The sequence below is a fragment of the Theobroma cacao genome, chromosome 6 (assembly GCF_053813885.1).
Source record: "Theobroma cacao isolate CCN51 chromosome 6, ASM5381388v1, whole genome shotgun sequence".
Classification (NCBI taxonomy): domain Eukaryota; kingdom Viridiplantae; phylum Streptophyta; class Magnoliopsida; order Malvales; family Malvaceae; genus Theobroma; species Theobroma cacao.
The window spans coordinates 31703064-31723581 of record NC_142644.1 but is presented as its reverse complement, the minus strand read 5'-3'; the positions used below and the strand labels follow the sequence as shown (position 1 = coordinate 31723581).

At 37.8% G+C, this 20518-nt stretch overlaps 3 protein-coding genes, 1 long non-coding RNA gene and 1 pseudogene across 8 annotated transcripts; all 5 read left to right on the top strand.

Moving 5' to 3' along the window:
* The first annotated feature begins 457 nt into the window (after positions 1-457).
* On the top strand, positions 458-2228 carry LOC18597328 (uncharacterized). Its single transcript, XM_018123138.2, has 3 exons — positions 458-617; positions 981-1062; positions 1236-2228. The coding sequence occupies exons 1-3, from the start codon at positions 603-605 to the stop codon at positions 1925-1927; spliced, it is 789 nt and encodes a 262-aa protein (XP_017978627.2). The 5' UTR covers positions 458-602; the 3' UTR covers positions 1928-2228.
* Positions 2229-4288: 2060 nt separating this feature from the next.
* Positions 4289-5385, top strand: LOC18597327 (uncharacterized). Its single transcript, XR_016027003.1, has 3 exons — positions 4289-4649; positions 5000-5081; positions 5242-5385. It is a non-coding gene; the product is annotated as an uncharacterized LOC18597327 (long non-coding RNA).
* A 1455-nt stretch (positions 5386-6840) lies between these two features.
* LOC18597331 (pentatricopeptide repeat-containing protein At4g16390, chloroplastic-like) lies at positions 6841-11382 on the top strand. Of its 4 annotated transcripts, none has more exons than XM_088807120.1 (2): positions 6841-8298; positions 11112-11382. In XM_088807120.1, exon 1 carries the CDS (start codon positions 7002-7004, stop codon positions 8109-8111), a length of 1110 nt encoding a protein of 369 aa, XP_088663246.1. In that variant the 5' UTR covers positions 6841-7001; the 3' UTR covers positions 8112-8298; positions 11112-11382. The 4 variants fall into 4 exon arrangements, with proteins under 4 accessions (XP_088663246.1, XP_088663248.1, XP_088663247.1 ...); XM_088807122.1 differs by lacking the exon at positions 11112-11382 and adding an exon at positions 8475-8685; XM_088807121.1 differs by lacking the exon at positions 11112-11382 and adding an exon at positions 8385-8685.
* LOC148762308 (uncharacterized) lies at positions 8121-11081 on the top strand (annotated as a pseudogene). The gene is made up of 3 exons (XR_016027175.1): positions 8121-8153; positions 8217-8298; positions 8475-11081. The product of XR_016027175.1 is annotated as an uncharacterized LOC148762308 (transcript).
* A 3681-nt stretch (positions 11383-15063) lies between the features above and the next one.
* Positions 15064-16901, top strand: LOC108662579 (uncharacterized). The gene is made up of 3 exons (XM_018123137.2): positions 15064-15209; positions 15616-15697; positions 15797-16901. The coding sequence occupies exons 1-3, from the start codon at positions 15201-15203 to the stop codon at positions 16666-16668; spliced, it is 963 nt and encodes a 320-aa protein (XP_017978626.2). The 5' UTR covers positions 15064-15200; the 3' UTR covers positions 16669-16901.
* The last annotated feature ends 3617 nt before the right edge of the window (positions 16902-20518 follow it).

The window sequence follows — 20518 nt, the reverse complement described above, 5'->3', positions numbered from 1 at the left end:
TGGTGAAGACTGTTCAATCAAGTCGTGTTGCCTATGGTCATAAAAATGAAAGTAAGAAAATGGGTCCCTAACAGTAGTTTAGGGTGCTCAATGGATAGGTGAGAGAACCTGAAGAATGGACAAATGTAGCAAGATGCGAGTCACCAGGTCTTGGGACACGTGTACGGTTGGCATGTGGGGGTACATGCCTCATAATTGCACCTAACAATAAATGTTGTTCCTTAGGATATAATTTTGATTTAAGTTGTAATGGGAAGGTGAGATGTGTCCATCAACGCCAGCACATGTTCAGGAAGGGAGGGAGGATTGGAAGGTCAGCAATCAAAAGCAACCCCTCGTATAAGGACGCTCCTAGTGATCATATGAATTTCTACGTACATCCCACGTGTCCTCTACCTATTGGGTGTTAGTGCACGAAACCAGACACCTAGGCTGCCTTAAAGAAGCAATTCAGCTTAATTTATAAGGCTCTTGAGTTCTGAATCCCTCCCGGCTTTTGGCCTGTTCCACTCACATATTAATTCTTCATTTGATCAGTCTTGCGTTGCTTTATTCTATCTTTTCAGTTCAGATCTGGGATATTCCAGGTCCAAGCTGAAGCTATGGCGGAGAAGAAGGTATCCAAATCTTATCTCTTTTCTCTATAGTTTCATACAGTACTTAAACAGCTAACGCCCATTTCCTTTGTTATTGCTTTGAATTGTTTTTTTGGTCCCCTGTTTCCCTGTAACGCATTTGTGAAAGTTAAATCTATTTTTTGGTTTTGTGGCTGTATGCTCTTGAATGTCTCATCTGCCCATTCTTCCATGTCAGAACCTGAATGTTGTACTTCCATTCCCCTTGTCTGTAATGCAGAAAAGTTCTTTGTTTGCTAATGGTGATAGATGAATAATTTATCTCTTTCATGGTTCATCATAGTATTTTACTCTTCTTTTCCGCCTAAAATATGGAAAACCACTCTGTTATGTGTACGGATGTAGGTGACGACTATGGTGCTGAAGGTAGACCTTCAGTGCTGTCGCTGCTACAAGAAGGTGAAGAAAGTACTCTCTAAGATCCCTCGTAAGATTCCATCGTCTTTGCGCATATGTTTTTTTTTTTTTTGAACGGCTGTCTTTATGTATATGTACATTGGTTGTTTACAGTATTGAATAGCAACATAATAAGTTGATGATTGAGCTCTAGGTGAGAAATGGACTGAGTTGATATTTGATGATGGCTTTTGTGAACAAGAGAAATACAAGACCAGGTATACAACGAGAAGGCCAACACGGTGACGATCACCGTGGTATGCTGCAGTCCGGAGAAGATCAGGGACAAGATATGCTGCAAGGGTGGCGGATCCATCAAGAGCATTGAGATCAAACCACCACCACCACCACCCCCAAAACCCAAGGAGCCGGAGAAGAAACCTGAAAAACCTAAAGAAGCCGAGAAAAAACCTGAAAAGCCTAAAGAACCGGAGAAGAAACCTGAAAAACCCAAAGAACCTGAGAAGAAGCTCAAGGAGCCTGACAAGAAACCTGAAAAACCAAAAGAAGCTGAGAAGCCTAAAGTGCCCGAAAAGAAGCCTGAAAAGCCTAAGGAAGCTGAAAAACCCCCAGCCCCAGCCCCAGCCCCAGCCCCAGCCCCAGCACCCGCACCTGCACCAGCACCAGCACCAGCCCCAGCACCAAAGCCTATAGAACCGGCACCTCCACCGCCAATGGCCTATCCCCCACTTGGTTATTGTTGCACAGACTGTTATCATGGCCGTGGTGGGGGACCTTGCTACTATGGTGGACCACCGCCACGCCCATGTTACGAGACTTATGGTAGACCAGTTTATGATAGCTGGGGCTGCAGTGGCGGCGACTACAAGTACTGTTATACGAGTCGCGGAGAGTGTTTAAGCGAAGAAAACCCCCAAGCTTGCTCAATTATGTAACGTGGCACATACTAAATGAGCATCGTCAATTTCCATGACATCACTGATAATCTTCTAGTTGTCTCTGTTGAATATTGAGTCAGTTTTACTCCCATGTGAAATTGTTTTTCTTTTTAGTTATCCATAAACAAGAAATTGCTTTTTCCTTCTCGACTATAGACATTTCGTAGGTCATATAAGAAAAACTAATAAGGTTGGTGGTGGTGGACAACCGATGGGTCATTTCAGACTTACAAAAAGTTTGTGGCCCTTTTTTATTTATTTAATAAATAAAAAAGTATCTGTTAATGATTTGCATTTCCATGGTGTGTTTGCTTTTTCTCTCACTTTGTGCTTTATCTTTTTAGGCTATGTCTTTCAGTTAAAAGATGATATATACAAATCCAGACACATGGTCACAGAATATTTTACAAGTTTTAAATAGTTTCATGAATGGTTGGTAGATTCGTTTCGGAAAAGCAGCCAGTCATCTAGAAACTGTAGCTTAATGCCGTGTGACGTAATGCCTTCATTTACACGCAACCCAAACAGTAGTAAAAAGGAAAGAAAGAAAGAAAGAGGAACAAGCTTCCCTACTTTCAGTCCATCTCTTCTTCTTCTTCTTCTGTGTTCACTGTTTTCTGTTTTCAAGATCCCCTCCCGGATTTCGAAGAACAAAAGAAAATGAAAGTTGTTAAGGATTTTCGTCATCCGGCTAAAGTCTAAGATATCGTATATTGGATATCCTTGCCGTAAAAATATATGTATATGTTGAGAAGGAATTCATTGACAAATGGTCATCGGATTAAGGAACCATTTCAGACACGTCTCTTCCCACAAAGCAGATCATATTCATACGATTGCTTGATTGAATATTGTGGAAAAAGCCAAACCAACAAAAGACAAGTAGCATCCGGAAACGTTCACGTGAAATGAAAGCAACGTTTCATCGATTTGCAGCAGGTGATCAGGCGCTGCATATTCATATCAAGTTTCGAATTGCAATATTTTCCAGCCAGCAGACAACCGACATCAAACACTTATCTCCATGTTTACACTGTGTTCTGAATCTCTATATCTGCAGAAGGTGAAAGGCTGGGCCAACGTGGATGCTTCCCCACTTAAGTTCTGATAAAGCAACCAAATTTGATTACGGCATATGTGAGACATGTTAGAGCAGTAGCAGGGTGTTTTGGTTGCATCGGTTGCAGGCAATTATTGTAAATTGGGACTGATACACATCATATTATTCTTTCCTGACGATGGCATTGACAGCCACCATCCTTTTTTCCCCTTAGGCGCCAACCGTTTTGGCCTTGCATAAGCAACTAGGCTACCCTCAAGCATTAGAATCTTAATTAGTTTTGGCCTACTTATTTTTTTTATATATTACTTTATAATTAATGAATATTTTATCGACTGCAATTCCTAGCTGCAGGCCACTTCAAACATATCGACCAGTACATATATGCAAATTAAGACTTAAGCCTGGTGAATGGTGATTGAAACAGACGGGACTCGAAGGAGAAATTATAAAGAAAGTGAGGTATGATTTAGCAACAAGACATAATGGAGAAAGTGACTTAGTGAGTGGATGGCATTAAGGACTGTATAAAAATTTAGATCGGAGAATAGTTAAGTCGAATAAAAAGGAATCATTAATCGTAGCTTCTATAAATTTATAACATATTTAAAAAGAAATCCCAAAAGAGTTTCCTCCTTTACTCACACGAAGGGTATAGAAAAAAAAATAAAAAAAACAAATAAAAAAAAAACAAATAAAAAGAGACCCGTGTGCATCGCACGGGTCATAGTCTAATATAATAAAAAGGATACCCATTGTTGGTGGTCAGCTCAGCATCCAAGGAAGCCTTCCTTCGAGTTGCTACTAGCTAGCTTCGAATACACATTAAATAGACTTGGAGACTAATTTAGGTTCATATGACTGAATTTAAAAAATTAACAATAAAGAAATAAAGATTCAATGCTTTTGCTGATTCATCATCGTTTCAGCATGATAATTTTTCTTGATTTCTTCGTACATTCAAATAGAACTTTTTTTTGAGGGGTTGGCCGGTGGGGGACAGTTCACATGAAACTTTACTACTAGTTATACATAAAAGGAAGTAATTTATCTCAAATCTTTTAAATTTTGTGCTTTTGTGGCATTGAAATGCAGAAAACAATAAAGAAAGTTGGGTTTTGTGGCTGATATAGAAAGCAATAAAGGAAAACAAAATCCCTTTATAATTTAGAATTTTCTTGATAATTTGAGGCAATTTGGGTCCTGTCAATGCTTGGGTGCAGAACCGAAACAAGTGATCCTGGCCCGAAATGCCTTTTGTATTATATTTTTCCCTTGATTGGGTTGGCAGGCCTTTAAAATTCACAGGCTAACCAAGTCCATGTAAAGCATAGCCATGGATATTGTTAAAGTGAGCTGCGCCACACGATAGTCGGTCACATCTATATCCTTTGAGTGAAAAAACAAAAACCAAAAAAACCTTTGATTTCACCCTTTTATTTGGTGGCCATTGAGCGTACCACATTCTCGGGCCATGAAAAACAATGAAGCTTAACTTGGGTCATTAACCAGTTCATCCCTCTTGGTCTTTGTAGCTTACGGTCAGTTTCACTCACTATATTAATTCTTCATTTCATCAGCTTTGCCTTGCTTCATTCTATCTTTTCGGTTCAGATTCGGGATTTCCAAGTCCAAGCTGAAACAATGGAGGAGAAGAAGGTTTCTAAATCTTATCTCTTTTATCTGTTTCTAACACTACTTATCAGCAAGCACCCAATTTCTTAATTATTGCTTTTTTTTTTTATCCCTTGTCCGTTTCCCCGTAACACATTTCTGTGGCTATTACTTTTTGTAAAAAGTTTATTCTTATTTTTGGGTTCTGTGGCTGTTTGCTCTTGAATGGCTTCTCTGCCAATTCTTCTCATGTCAGAACCTGAATCTTGTACTTGCATTCCACTTGTCTGACAGTAGCAAAAAATCTATGTTTCCTAATGGTTTGTTTCACCGTACATGTTACTTTTCCTTTCCCTGAGATATGGAAAACCACTCTGATATGTGTACGGATGTAGGTGACAACAATGGAGCTGAAGGTAGACCTTCAGTGCCGTCGCTGCTACAACAAGGTCAAGAAACTACTCTCTAAGTTCCCTCGTGAGTTTCTGTCTTGTCTTTGCGGATATTTGCACATTTGGTTGTTTGTAGTATTTGTGATTTTATCTATTTATAGTATTGAACAGCAAGCATAGTATGTTGATGACTGAGCTCTAGTCGAGAAAGTTTTGATAATTTTATGATGACTTTTGTGGACAAGAGAAATACGAGACCAGAGATTCGACGAGAAGGCCAACACGGTGACTATCACCGTCGTATGTTGCTGTCCGGAGAAGTTCAGGGACAAGTTATGCCGCAAGGGTGGCGGTTCCATCAAGGGCATTAAGATCATCAAACCATCGCCACCCCCACCCAGGCCTTCACCGCCATCGCCACCGAAACCGCGACCACCACCGCCACCACAACCACAACCACAACCACAACCTCAACCTCAACCGCCACCACAACCTAAACCACAACCTGAACCGCGTCCACCACAACCCCCACCACAACCTCCACTGCTACCATTTTGTTGCATGCGATGCAATCGTGTCTGTGTTTGGGGACCTTGCTGCTGTGATGGACCACCCCCACCACAACCTCCACTGCTACCATTTTGTTGCATGCGATGTCATCGTTTGTGTGTTTGGGGACCTTGCTGCTGTGATGGACCAACCCGACCACCTCCATGCCGATGTTGCTGGAGTTTTGGTAGGCCAGTTTGTGATAGCTGGAGCTGTAATGTGAGCCGCGGTGATTGTTCTAGCGATGCTTGCTTAATTATGTAAAACATGTGCGCCAGTTTCATGACTGTTTTTATTCTAATGTATTGTTAACTTGTATTATATATGTGATATAGTTGTCAATATATATATGCGTAGAGCAAAATGTAAAGTTCTAATTACAATTATAAAAGCATCTTAAATTTAAGACTCTCTGCACAATTCTAAACCAAAGAACAAAAAAAGGGAACAAGCTTCCTATAGTTTCAGTCCATCTCTTCCTTCCCCTCCCGATAAAGATGTTTTTGAGGAACAAAAGAAGATGGAAGTTGTTTAAGTATTGTCGTCATCCAGATAAAGTCTACAGAAGGTGAAGGTATATGCTCCCCAACTCAAGTTCTCATCAAGCGACCAAATTGATTACAATGATATGTGAGAAATATTAGGGCAGCAGCAGGGGTTTTGGTTGCATGGATTGCAAGCAATTGTCGTCATATTATTCTTTCCTGGCGTACGATAGCATAAACAACCACCACCATTTTTTGCATAAGCAGCTAGGACTTCTCTCAAGCATTAGAATCATAATAACTTTAGTTTTATTATTATTAGAGTATGACCGGTGCATTACATATGGATTAAATATAAAATACTTACGTATATGATTCGAGTAGAATTCATATTTTTATAATTCACATAAACAATTTCATATTTTTTTTACAAATATTGCTTAATTTTTTTAAGCACTTTTTGAAACTGAGGCTTCTTTTAAGTATATTACAGATATTATAGATTATGTTCAAGATATATAGTTATTATAACTGCGAATCCGAACCAAAAGAAAAGAAAAGCAAATTAAGGCCAAAGCCTGATGAGTGAAGGGTGATTGTAGTGAAACAAGTGATCCTGGCCCAAAATGCCTTATGATCTATTTTGCCCTTGATTGGGTTGACAGGCCTTTTAAATTCATAGCCCGACCAAGTCCAAGTAAAAAACAACCGTGGACATTGAATGTTGTGGCAGATATTTTGATACCTTTTGTTGGAAACATGAACAAGGCAAAAGGCAATCGGGAACTTATAAGGTTAAAATGGTAAAACTAGAACAAACCATGCAACGACGGGTTTCTGTTGTGTCGTGTTGATAAGGCCATTCTGGCAGTCTCCTTCCTCTCGATAGAATCTGCCCGTTCTCGTCTCTTCTCCTCTCTTGTCTGGTGAGTGTTTGAGTTAGCCAAAGCTTACACAAACAGATAGAGAAAATGGCATATCATCATCTATGCTCTTCACCTTCTTATGTTTTCCGTGATCGCCACACTCTTTCTGCTTCACCCAAAACGAGACCTGCAAGAAGCACCGCTCCTTCTTTAAAGCAGGTTTCCTGCTTGTTTCAGTCTAAATCCTCTATCCAAATTAGCCATGTCTCCTTGCAAGACCCCATCACCCAAACGAAAAACACTCCGAAACATTCCAATTCTCAGTCCCCAGATGGCAAAACCGGTTCTTCTACCAAGAGCTATGTCTGGGTCAATCCCAGAAGCCCCAGAGCTTCAAGGCTCAGGCAATTGTCTTACGATTCCAGGTACTCTTCTCTGGTTAAAGTAGCAGATTCTTTGGATTCCTGCAAACCAAATGAACATGATGTTTTAAGTGTTTTGAGTCGTTTAGGTAACGATGTTTTGGAACAAGATGCTGTGGTTGTTCTTAATAACATGTCAAACCCTCACACTACATTGCTTGCTCTTAACCATTTTCAAAGGATATTAAAGAAAACAAGTAGAGAGATCATTCTTTATAATGTCACCATGAAGGTTTTTAGAAAGTCTAAGGATTTGGATGGAGCTGAGAAACTGTTCGATGAAATGCTTCAAAAAGGGGTTAAGCCTGATAACGTTACCTTTTCCACGTTGATTAGTTGTGCTAGGGTGTGTGCTTTGCCCGATAAGGCTGTCGAGTGGTTTCAGAAAATGCCTACATACGGGTGTGATCCTGATGATGACACTTACTCTGCTATGATTGATGCATATGGCCGGGCCGGGAATGTTGATATGGCCTTCAACTTGTATGACCGTGCTAGAACAGAAAAATGGCGTATTGATCCTGTTACTTTTACAACTTTGATTAAAATATATGGCATATCTGGAAATTATGATGGCTGTTTAAATGTTTATGAGGAAATGAAGGCCCTAGCTGCTAAACCTAATTTGGCTATATATAATACGTTGTTGGATGCTATGGGAAGAGCCAAGAGGCCTTGGCAGGCCAAGACTATTTACAAAGAGATGACAAACAATGGATTTTCACCGAATTGGGCGACCTATGCTACCCTCTTACGAGCCTATGGAAATATGGAAAAGTTCTTTGTTTGCTAATGGTGATAGATGAATAATTTATCTCTTTCATGTTTCATCATAGCATTTTACTCTTCTTTTCTGCCTGAAATATGGAAAACCACTCTGTTATGTGTACGGATGTAGTTGACGACTATGGTGCTGAAGGTAGACCTTCAGTGCTGTCGCTGCTACAAGAAGGTGAAGAAAGTGCTCTATAAGTTCCCTCGTAAGTTTCCATCGTCTTTGTCTATATATATATATATTTTTTTGTGAAAGGCTGTCTTTATGTATATGTACATTGGTTGTTTACAGTATTGAATAGCAACATAGTTAGTTGATGATTGAGCTCTAGGTGAGAAATGGTCTGAGTTGATATTTGATGATGGCTTTTCTGAACAAGAGATATACGAGACCAGGTATACAACGAGAAGGCCAACACGGTGGCGATCACCGTGGAATGCTGCAGTCCGGAGAAGATCAGGGACAAGATATGTTGCAAGCATGGTTGATCCATCAAGAGCATTGAGATCAAACCACCACCACCACCCCCAAAACCCAAGGAGCCTGAGAAGAAACCTGAAAAGCCTAAAGAACCCGAGAAGAAACCTGAAAAGCCTAAAGAACCCGAGAAGAAATCTAAAAAACCAAAGAACCTGAGAAGCCCAAGGAACCTGAGAAGAAACCTAAAAAACCAAAAGAAGCTGAGAAGACTAAAGAGCCCGAAAAGAAGCCTGAAAAGCCTAAGGAAGCTGAAAAACCAGCCTCAGCCCCAGCACCAAAGCCTATAGAACCGGCACCTCCACTGCCAATGGCCTATCCGCCTGACGTCGGGGCGTTGTAAAGATACCTGAGTGTTATAAAAGACACCAATCGTGGCAAGGTTGAAAACCCCACTAAGGTGAATCACCAATCTTGGCAAGGTTGAAAACCCCACTAAGGTGAAAAATAGCTAAAATCTCACTTTGGTTAGTTAGGCCAAAGATGCTAAAACCTCTTACTCTTTAAAAGAGTCTAAAGAAATAAGCATTCATGCTTAAGAAAATATTATTTATTAACTCTCAACTCTGAATATCTCATAACTAAGTCTAAGGGTCCAATTTATAGTATTATAGACCCAAATTTTAATAAAACTCTACTCCTAGTTATCTAATACAATTAGAATAATTAATAAGATATTTAAATAAAATAGGTGTTCTATTCCTAAATAGAACATGACTATCCTAATTAAATACTAATTCTTAAAAGTATTAAAATAAAAATAAGAAAAGAATCCTAATCTAAATAAAAAAAAATAAATCCTAAATCAACTAAATTAGCAAAAACTAAATATAATCCTAGATGCTCTTGCGTCATTTTCCTCAGGTCAAAAAACTCGGCTCTGACGAGTAGGCCTAGACATACTCCATGTTGATGTCTGGATCCATATATTGTCATAGTCCGTACCAACCATTTGATCAATTCATCCATTGCTTTGAAAGTTGTTTTCCATTCATCCCAAAGTCGTATTTGAATTTGTTGATATCCTTTCTTTAAATCAATCTTCAAAAACACTTTAGGGCTAATGAACATGTCATCCAATCGAGGGATAGGAAAATCATTCTTAACTGTAGTCTTGTTAACGACATGGTTGTCCACAAAGCTTCTCGATAAGTTTCCCGAACTTTGGTTGACCAATTTTGTTTGACCATCATTGGATAAGGATGAAGACATTTTATTCTCCTTAGTGACTAATAAGAGACATAAATGGTTTGACTCATAATAAGCTTTGCTTAAGCTAGGCACAGTGATGAGTGCTTTATCTTCCTCTTATCTCTTTGGTCGGTCTTCTGGTTTTAATAGAGTCAGCATAATTTTTACTCCATCCTTGATGAAGGAATAAGTATTCTTGTATCCATCATAGTGAGCTTGACGATCATATTGCCATGGCCGTCCTAAAAACAAGTGGCATGCGTCCATTGGGATAACATCACACCAGACTTCATCTTCATGCTTATTTTCAATAGAGAATTGAACACAACAACGCTTTGTTACCCTTACTTCGTTTCCTTTTCTCAGTCATTGTAGCTTGTACAGATGAGAATGTATTTCAGTTAGAAGTTTCAACTTTTTCACTATGTAGTTGGCAACAACATTCTCACAACTTCCACTATCAATAATGACATTACAAACCTTCCCTTGGGATGTGCACCTTGTATAGAGTATGTTGTGACGAGGTCAGCTTTCATATTTAGTCATCATGGCAGTGTTAAGGTTACGATGAACAATAAGAGCTTCTCCATGGTCAGCAGAAACTTCTTCTATCTCTTCGTCATCATACTCATCATAGACTGGTTCTAATTTTTCCCAATTCACATAATCTTCTTCTTCTACTAAGAAAATAATTCTTCGATTCGGACAATCAGAAGCAATATATCCAAATCCTTGGCATTTGAAGCACTTTTTATTGACATTAGAAGCACGAGTAAAAGTAGTCTCTTTATCGTTACTACTTACAGTTTTGGAAGAGTTTACCTTTGGAGGCAGAATGGTTACTGAACTCTGACTTTCATCGTTTGAGATAGATTCTTGTTGTCTCGATGAACTCATTGACCTTTTTCGTGATCTTGTTTTTCAACCTTTAATGCTAATCTAATGACATCATTTAGGTTCCAATATGGTTGTTGGTGAACAACATTTGTAATTTCAACATTGAGACCCCCAAGATAACGAGCTACAGTTTGTTCTTCAGGTTCATGGACATCACACTTCATGTGAAGTTGTTCGAACTCCATTGTATATTCTTCTACCGACATTGTTTTTTACCTCAAGTTATGAAATTTGATAAAAAAATTTTGTCGATAATGCTCAGGAAGGAACTTATGCTTGAGTTCTCGAAGCATCTTATTCCATGTTCTGATCTTATTGTGGCTTTCTCTTTCTCGTTGTCTTTTGATATTTTTCCACCAAATAGAAGCATGTTTCTTCAATTTAATTGCCACCAGCTTCACACGTTTTTCATCGGGAATATCTTTGAGCTCAAAAACTCTTTCTATTGTGTAGAGCCAGTCATCAAGATGAAGTCTTCCTTCAAACTCAGGAATGTCGACTTTGATTCTCAAATCTCTGACAGCAGCAGTTCTCAGGAGACGAATAGGACTTATTCATCAGATGACGAATTTTGATGAAATGGGTTGGTGTCATTCTCTTCATCACTAGAGCTGCTATTGTTGATTTGAGCATCACGTCTTGCGAGTTGCTCTTGTAATTCTTGAATTTGCTGACGTAGTTTTGCAATCTCAATCTCGTGATCATCTCTTTGACAATTTTGACATCTTGGTGGCATTTTATTTTATGGTGATGATGTTATGGTGATGTAGAAAAAAAAAGGATAATGATATAACTATAAAGCAATAAAATTAACCGAATAGGGAGTATCGAAACTCGACAGTGAACTTGAACTTATGCAGCGAATAATAATCTTCCCGCTCTTATACCAAATTGATGCCGGGACGTTGTAAAGATACCTGGGCGTTATAAAAGACACTAATCGTGGTAAGGTTGAAAACCCCACTAAGGTGAATCATTAATCTTGGTAAGGTTAAAAACTCCATTAAGGTGAAAAATAGTCAAAATCTCACTTTGGTTGACTAGGTCAAAGATAATAAAACCTCTTACTCTTTAAAAGAATCTAGAAAAATAAGCATTTATATTTAAGAAAATATTATTTATTAACTCTCAACTCTGAATGTCTCATAACTAAACCTAAGGGTCTTATTTATAATATTATAGGTCCAAATTCTAATAAAACTCTACTCCTAATTATCTAATACAATTACAATAATTAATAAAAAATTTAAATAAAATAAGTATTCTATTTCTAAATAGAACATGACTATCCTAATTAAATATTAATTCTTAAAAATATTAAAATAAAAAAAAATCTTAATCTAAATAAAATAAAAAAAATAAATCTTAAATTAATTAAATTAATAAAAATTAAATACAATTTTATATGCTCCTGTGTCACCGTCACTTGGTTATTGTTGCACAGACTGTTATCATGGCCATGGTGGGGGGCCTTGCTACTATGGTGGACCACCTCCGCGCCCATGTTACGAGACTTATGGCAAGACCAGTGTATGATAGCTGGGGCTCCGGTAGCGGCGACTACAAGTACTGTTGTACGAGTCGCGGAGAGTGTTTTAGCGAAGAAAACCCCCAAGCTTGCTCAATTCTGCAACGTGGCACATATTAGTGAGCATCGTCAATTTCCATGACATGACTGATAATCTTCCAGTTGTCTCTGTTGAATATTCAGTCAGTTTTACTGCATGTGAAATTATTTTTCTTTTTAGTTATCCATAAACAAGAAATTGCTTTTTCCTTCCCGACTATAGACATTTCATAGGTCATATAAGAAAAACTAATAAGGTTGGTGTTGGTGGTGGTGGTGGACAATCGATGGGTCATTTCAGACTTACAAAAAGTTTGTTACCAATATTTTTTACTTAATAAAAAAGTATCTGTTAATGATTTGCCTTTCCATGGTGTGTTTGCTTTTTCTCTCATTTTGTCCTTTTTTTCTTTTAGGCCATGGCTTTCAGTTAAAGATGATATGACAAATCCAGAGACGGGGTGGGGTCATAGAATATGTTACAAGTTTTAAATAGTTTCATTCATGCTTGGTAGGCACTTTTTGGGAAAGCAGCCAGTCATCTAGAAACTTTAGCTTAATGCCGTGTGGCTTAATACCTTAATTTATACGCAACCCAAACAGAAGTAAAAAAGAAAGAAAGGGGAACAAGCTTCCCCAGTTTCAGTCCATCTCTTCTTCTTCTTCTTCTGTGTTCACTGTTTTCTGTTTTCAAGATCCCCTCCCCGGATTTCGAAGAACAAAAGAAAATGAAAGTTGTTAAGGATCTTCGTCATCCGGCTAAAGTCTAAGATCTTGTATATTCGATATCCTTGAATATGTTGAGAAGGAATTCATTGACAAATGGTCATCGGATTAAGGAACCATTTCAGACACGTCTCTTCCCGCAAAGCAGATCATATTCAATCTTTTGGCACTACCGTTTTTAACATCCCATTAAGGGATACGACAGATGGCAAAACTATAGAGAGGAGGCACGGATGGGGGCAGGAAAGGGGGGCAGAGGATTTGTGTTCCCGAGGAACAATGTGCTACGCTCGTTGGCCAACAAATAAAAGGGAGAAATCAAAGTTTCTTTTGTTTTTGTTTTTGTTTTTTCACTCGAAGGATATAGATGTGATTAATCATCGTGTGGTGTAGCTCACTATAACAATGTCCATGGTTCTTCTTTACATGGACTTGGTTGGCCCGTGAATTTTAAAGGCCTGCCAACCCGATCAAGGGAAAAATATAGTACAAAAGGCATTTTCGGCCAGGATCACTTGTTTCGGTTCTGCACCCAAGCATTGACAGGACCCAAATTGTCTCAAATCATCAAGAAAATTCTAAATTATAGAGGGATTTTATTTTCCTTTATTGCTTTCAACATTAGCCACAAAACCCAACTTTCTTTATTGTTTTCTACATTTCAACGCCGCAAAAAGCACAAAATTTAGAAGATTTGAGATAAATTACTTCCTTTTATGTATAACTAGTAGTAAGTTTCATGTGAACTGTCCCCCACCGCCCAACCCCTCAAAAAAAGGAAGTTCTATTTGCATGTACGAAGAAATCAAGAAAAATTATCATGCTGAAACGATGATGAATCAGCAAAAGCATTGAATCTTTATTTCTTTATTGTTAATTTTTTAAATTCAGTCATATGAACCTAATTAGTCTCCAAGTCTATTTAATGTGTATGCGAAGCTAGCTAGTAGCAACTTGAAGGAGGGCTTTGCTTGGGTGCTGAGCTGACCAACGACAATGGGCATCCTTTTTATTATATTTATAGAAGCTACGATTAATGATTCCTTTTGATTCGACTTAACTATTCTCCGATCTAAATTTTTATACAGTCCTTAATGCTATCCACCCATTAAGTCATTTTCTCCATTTTGTCTTGTTGCTAAATCGTACCTCACTTTCTTTATAATGTCTCCTTCCGGTCCCGTCTGTTTCAATCACCATTCAGCAGGCTTAAGCCTTAATTTGCATTTATATACTGGTCGATATGTTTGAAGTGGCCTGCAGCTAGGAATTGTAGTCGATAAGATATTCATTAATTATAAAGTAATTTATAAAAAAAAAATAGTAGGCCAAAGCTAATTAAGATTCTAATGCTTGAGGGTAGCGTAGTTGCTTATGCAAGGCCAAAACGGCTGGAGCCCAAGGGGAAAAAAGGATGGTGGTTGCAATGCTATCGTCAGGAAAGAATGATACGATGTGTATCAGTCCAATTTTACAATAATTGCTTGCAACCGATGCAACCAAAACACCCTGCTACTGCTCTAACATGTACCACATATGTTGTAATCAAATTGGTTGCTTGATCAGAACTTTAGTGGGGAAGCATCCACGTTGGCTCTGCCTTCACCTTCTGTAGATATAGAGATTCAGAACAAAGTGTAAACATGGTGATAAGAGTTTGATGTCGGTTCTCTGCTGGCTGGAAAATATTGCAATTCGAAACTTGATACAAATATGCAGCGACTGATCACCTGCTCCAAATCGATGAAACATCGCTTTTAGTTGACGTGAACGTTTCGGGATGCTACTTGTCTTTTGTTGGTTTGGCTTTTTCCACAATACTCAATCAAGCATGTTCGTCGTACGAGTGGCGGCGTGAAAAATAATGAACATTAACTTGGGTTCGTTAATTGCGACAAGATATTTTAGTTTGGTCAATTTGTCGAAAGGGTAAGAAGTGCCAATCAATCCAGCACATTCAGAACCAAATTAAGATTCGACGCCTGATAGATTCAAGATTATCAAGGTGCAAAATCCTAACGTATAATGACAATCTTGATCAGCGTCCTATGCTGGATTCTCATTGGCTGTGTATCAGTGCACGGAAGCAGAGCTCTCGGTCTATTTAAGACGCTAGCTAGCTTAGTTTTCATAAGACACCACCATCTCTTAATTTTCTCTCTTTAGTCTTTCTTTGACCAAGACTTTTTATCTTTCTTTGATAAGAAACCACCTGTCTTATTACTAGATTTCATCGATCATCCACTGCCATGGCAGAGGTGTGAACATCTTGTTTATGTACTTTTTGGCTCTAGTAGTAGTATTTTCCATGTGTTGTCTATCTTTACCAAGAGTACTGCTATTTTTTTATGTTTCATGAACTTATTCAGATTCAATTTTGTTTTGCCAAATAACAAAATGATTTGACAGTATGCAATGCATGACAAATAGTACGATAGATGTATCATTGTCATAAATAAAACATCAGAAAGATAAGTAGTAATTATAAGAGTTAATTAAAGACATAGATTTAAAGTAGTATAAAATATTATAAAAAAAATGTTTTCTTACATGGACAACACCATGACACTCTTGATTTGTTGTATGTAATCATAGCCAGAGGTCATACAATTAATTTTTATCCACCTACCCATTCTATATTGATTGATAATAGCATTCTTACAGGCTACAACAATGGTGTTGAAAGTAGACCTCCAGTGCTACCGCTGCTATAAGAAGGTCAAGAAAGTGCTCTGTAAATTTCCAGGCAAGTCTGATCCCTTCTTTTATTCATTCTGTCTGTTTATCCATGCAAAGAAAAATTTTTGAAGGAAACCGATTTAGTCTACGCGTGATGTTTGAACAGAAATAAGAGATCAGAAATACGATGAGAAGGCAAACACTGTGACGATCAGTGTGGTATCTAGCAATCCTGAGTCTATCAGGAGCAAGATATGCGACAAGGCCGGTTGTTGCATTAAAAGCATTGAGATTAAACCTAAAGATAAACCTGGTACTGATAAGGATACAAAAACTACAGAGAAAGATAAATCTGGCAAGGATAAAACTAAAGAGCCTGAGAAGAAAGAATACCAAACGATTAACATAGTAGGGATATTTTGTAAGGAATGCCATATGTGGCATCGAGAAGGGCCGTGCGAGAAGAGTAAAGGTGTTCCATTCAAACTCGCATGCAATGAGAATTGTGGGAAAAGAGTTTGGTGTGGTGGGTGTGGCGGTAGTGGGTGCAAAAGCTGCTCAGGTCATGGGTGGATCAGCTGGTATTGTAGCAATTGTAGCAGCAAGCCTTGTAAAGGGTGTGGCAGCTCTTCCTGTAGCGGATGCAACGGCTTGTCTTGGTCTTGTAGTGGGCACGGCAACTGGCACTGTAAAGGTTGCGGCAGCTCTTCTTGCAACGGCCGATCTTGCGGTGGGTGCAACAACTGGGCGTGTAAAGGGTGCGGCAGCTCATCCTGTGGCGGGTGCAACGGCTGGTCTTGTAAAGGGTGCGGCAGCTCTTCTTGCAGCGGCTGCAACGGCTGGTCTTGTAGTGGATACGGTAGCTGGTCTTGTAAAGGGTGCGGCAGCTCTTCTTGCAGCGGCTGCAACGGCGGGTCGTGCAAGCGGTGCGGTAACTTTTCCTGCACTGGTTACAGTGGATGTTCTTGCGGTAGGTGCACAAGCTGTTCTATAAGCCGGTGTCACTACGAAGAAAGATCAAGTTGTATAATAATGTAAGATGCTACTGCCTGCAACAAGAAGAAGAAGAAGAAGATTGTATGAAGTTTCCTTTTTGCATGTGTTGACGTGAGCGTGTGTCAGGTTTCGCAGTAGAAGAAAGATCAATAAAAGTTGTGCTTTGGCTTTGTCGTTGGTTGATCACTGTATGTATGTTCCTTTTCATGATTCCTTGTGTTGTTATCGTTTTATCAATAGTATATTTAATAAAAGCTTATCACTTTTTTATCTTAGTGGTAATATATTTTCAATTTTGACCTCTCATCATGGTAGTAGTCGTTTGGGCTCGGCCGACATCGATGTTTGAGAGTTTTGGTCTTGAACAAAAGTTAAGAAAGCCTAGCGTGCATCATGAAGTCCATTTCTCGATTGGAGAATGGACGAGCTTTTCCTGAGCCCACTGCAAAATTTAATTCAACCTTTCTCATTACATCTTTAGTTCGGCCCGGTATGGCCTGATGACACAATGAGCCCTTTGCCTCGTTTGAGCCTCAAGCTTGGACCAACATCTTTGCTTTGGCAGAGGAAAGGAGGTAACGAGGTACAACCAAAACATTAACGTAATTTACGATTTTCAAAAGGTTGAAAAGGAAATAGATAGCATCTTCAAAAAGTCATAAGATTTGGCTTAAAATTCAATTTGACTTATCAATAAGGAATCCCGATAGTCAGAGACAGCATGAACTTCACTACAGGAGTGTCCACAGACCTGCCTAGGCGCTCCGAGTTTTGGTATCCAATCTAGGGATCGACAAGAGCTCCGTTGGAACTTAGGAACATTGGACCTAATAATTTTTTATAGGAAAGGAGCTGCCAGAAAAGTCAAAGGTCTGCAATGTATGTGTCCATATTCATTCTTGCACAATGTCAGCGTTACTCCCTGGTAAGAGTTTCCCATTTACACATGGCTTGCACGTACACATGTTTGGATCATGCGTGTACTTCCATAGGTTAATTATCCATGTAAATTATTCATAACCTGCTAACTCCAAAATTATCCCGTTCCCATGCTACTATTTTACTGCCGCGAAGCTAAATTGATTAGGATCAGTAGGGTTAGTTGGAGTACTTGAAATTAAGCTTCACGAATGGCATCATCCCCTCCTTGGGCATCCACAGATTTGCATCACCCTGACTTCTGGTGCAGTCAGGCATATGGTGCAGACTGTTCAATCAAGTCGTGTTGCCTATGATCATAAAAATGAAAGTAAGAAGGTGGGTCCCAAACAATAGTTTAGGTTGCCCAATGGACAGGTGAGAGAATTTGAAGAACGGACAAATGTAGCAAGATGCGAGCCACCAGTTCTTGGGACACGTGTACGGTTGGCATGTGGGGGTAGATGCCCCATAATTGCACGTAACAATAAATGTTGTACCTTAGGATATAATTTTGATTTAAGTTGTGAGGGGAAGGTGAGATGTGTCAAATTGTCAATCAACCCCAGCACATGCTGAGGAAGGAGGGAGGGTTGGAAGGTCAGCAATCAAAAGCAGCCCCTCGTATAACGACACTCCCACTGAGCATATGAATTTCTACGTACATTCCACGTGTCCTTTACCTATTGGGTGTTAGTGCATGAAACCAGACACCTAGGCTGCCTTAAAGAAGCAATTAAGCTTGATTTATAAGGCTCTTGAGTCCTCAATCCGTCTCGGCTTTTGGGCTGTTCCACTCACATATCAACTCCTCATTTGGTCAGTCTTGCGTTGCTTTTTTCTATATTGTCAGTTCAGATTTGGGATATTCCAGGTCCACGCTGATGCTATGGCGAAGAAGAGGGTATCTAAGTGCTTGTTTAATTTTATTTTTTTTAATTTATTTATTTGTTAAAAATAAAAATAAGACCAAATAAGAATTTGAAAAAGTTTTTTAAAAAATAAATAATGTTTTTAAGAAAGTAAAATAAAAAAAAACTTTAGAAAAAGCTCTAAAGAAGAGCTTTTTTTTCTTTTTTTTCAAAGCTCGTCTTTTTTTAAAACAAATTTTCTTTTTCTTTCAAAAATATTTTTATCTATTCAAAATAATTTTAACATTATTTGTTTTTAATTTTATATGATTTATTATTAATTATAACTTTTATGTTTTATAAAAATACTTTTTATACTTTTTATAAATAAAAAAAATAAAATTAACTTTTTTTCATTATAAATAAAGTATTTATAATTAATAAAAAATTATTTATTAAATACATTTTATGATAATTTTAATCAAAATTAAAACTTATATAAATTATTTTATCAAACAGCTTATTTATAAAAAAAATTTATAAAAATAAATTTATTAAACAGATTTAACTTAATTTTAAAAATAATTATTTTTTTATAAACTTCATAATAATTTTTAAACTAAAAAAAAAAACTAGACCAAAGGCTCTAAATCTTTATCTCTTTTCTCTATAGTTGCATACAACACTTAAACAGCTAACGCCCATTTCCTTTGTTATTGCGTTTAATTGTTTTTTTTGTCCCTTGTTTCCCTGTAGTGCATTTGTGCAAAGTTAAATCTATTTTTTGGTTCTGTGGCTGTATGCTCTTGAATGTCTCATGTGCCCTTTCTTCCATGTCAAAACCTGAATCTTGTACTTCCATTCCCCTTGTCTGTAAAGCAGAAAAGTTCTTTGTTTGCTAATGGTGATAGATGAATAATTTATCTCTTTCATGCTTCATCATAGTATTTTACTCTTCTTTTCCTCATGAAATATGGAAAACCACTCTGTTATGTGTACACGGATGTAGGTGACGACTAATGGTGCTGAAGATAGACCTTCATAGCACGTTTGGTACAGGAAATAGCTAAGCTATTCTCTGTCTATTCCCACGTTATCTGCTTACCTCCGTTTGATACCGCACCGCCACAAGGAATAACTATTACCTAGTATGCAAAACTCAATCCTATAAACACATGTCATGATATACATGCACTGAGTAGCATGTTATTATGCTAGAAAAGCACTTAAGAATAGACGAAACCCGGTATCATACCTAACGGTACACTTGAGTTGATTTAACCTTAAACTAGTTCAAATAGGAATCGTAGGATGAAATTTAATATTTTATAGTTAAGGAATGACTAAAAATGATTGTTCGGAGTTCGATGGTTCATTAGAGGTAAAATTGAAAATTTTGATGTTCAGGGGTAAAATCGTCATTTTGCCACCTAAGATAATAATTTGATAATGGAGTGAAATTTTTGACCAAGATTAACTATTTGGAGTATAATTTAATGATAGGAAATGAAAAAGTTTAATTCTGGTAATTTCTAGAATGTAGGGGACAAAATTTGAGATTTTGAGAGAATTTAGATCAAATTTGGCAAATTAGATAATGATATGAGTATAAGGGATGAAAAATATGTCTATGGGCAATTTTTTAATTTTTTTGGGCAAAAATGTAATTTTTCACTTTTACGGGAAAAAAGTGTAAATTTTAAAAATTACTCTATCGAGACTTTGGATAAGTCTGAGAATTTTATCTAAGCTATGGATATGTGGGACAAGTGTATGGTGAAAATTTGAAAACAAATAGATGAAATTTTAAAAATGGGCCAATGGGAAAGTGACACATGGCATTTTTTTAAATGATATAATATTATTTTAATGAAAAATCAGCCCATTTAAACCCCATTTTAAGTACTGGCCGGCCATAAGGGAGAACAAGAGAGAAAATAGAGAGGAAAGGAAGAAAAGAAAAAGAAAAACCAAAGAGAAACAAGAAAATTCAAAGAGGAATTCATATTTTTTGCCCGTTTACGCGTCTAATGGTAAGATTTTTCGACTTTAGCTTGATTTTTACCTTTCTTATGCCTTTGTTTCCATTTAGCATGCTTGATTTCTACCTTTCAAGGGCTGGA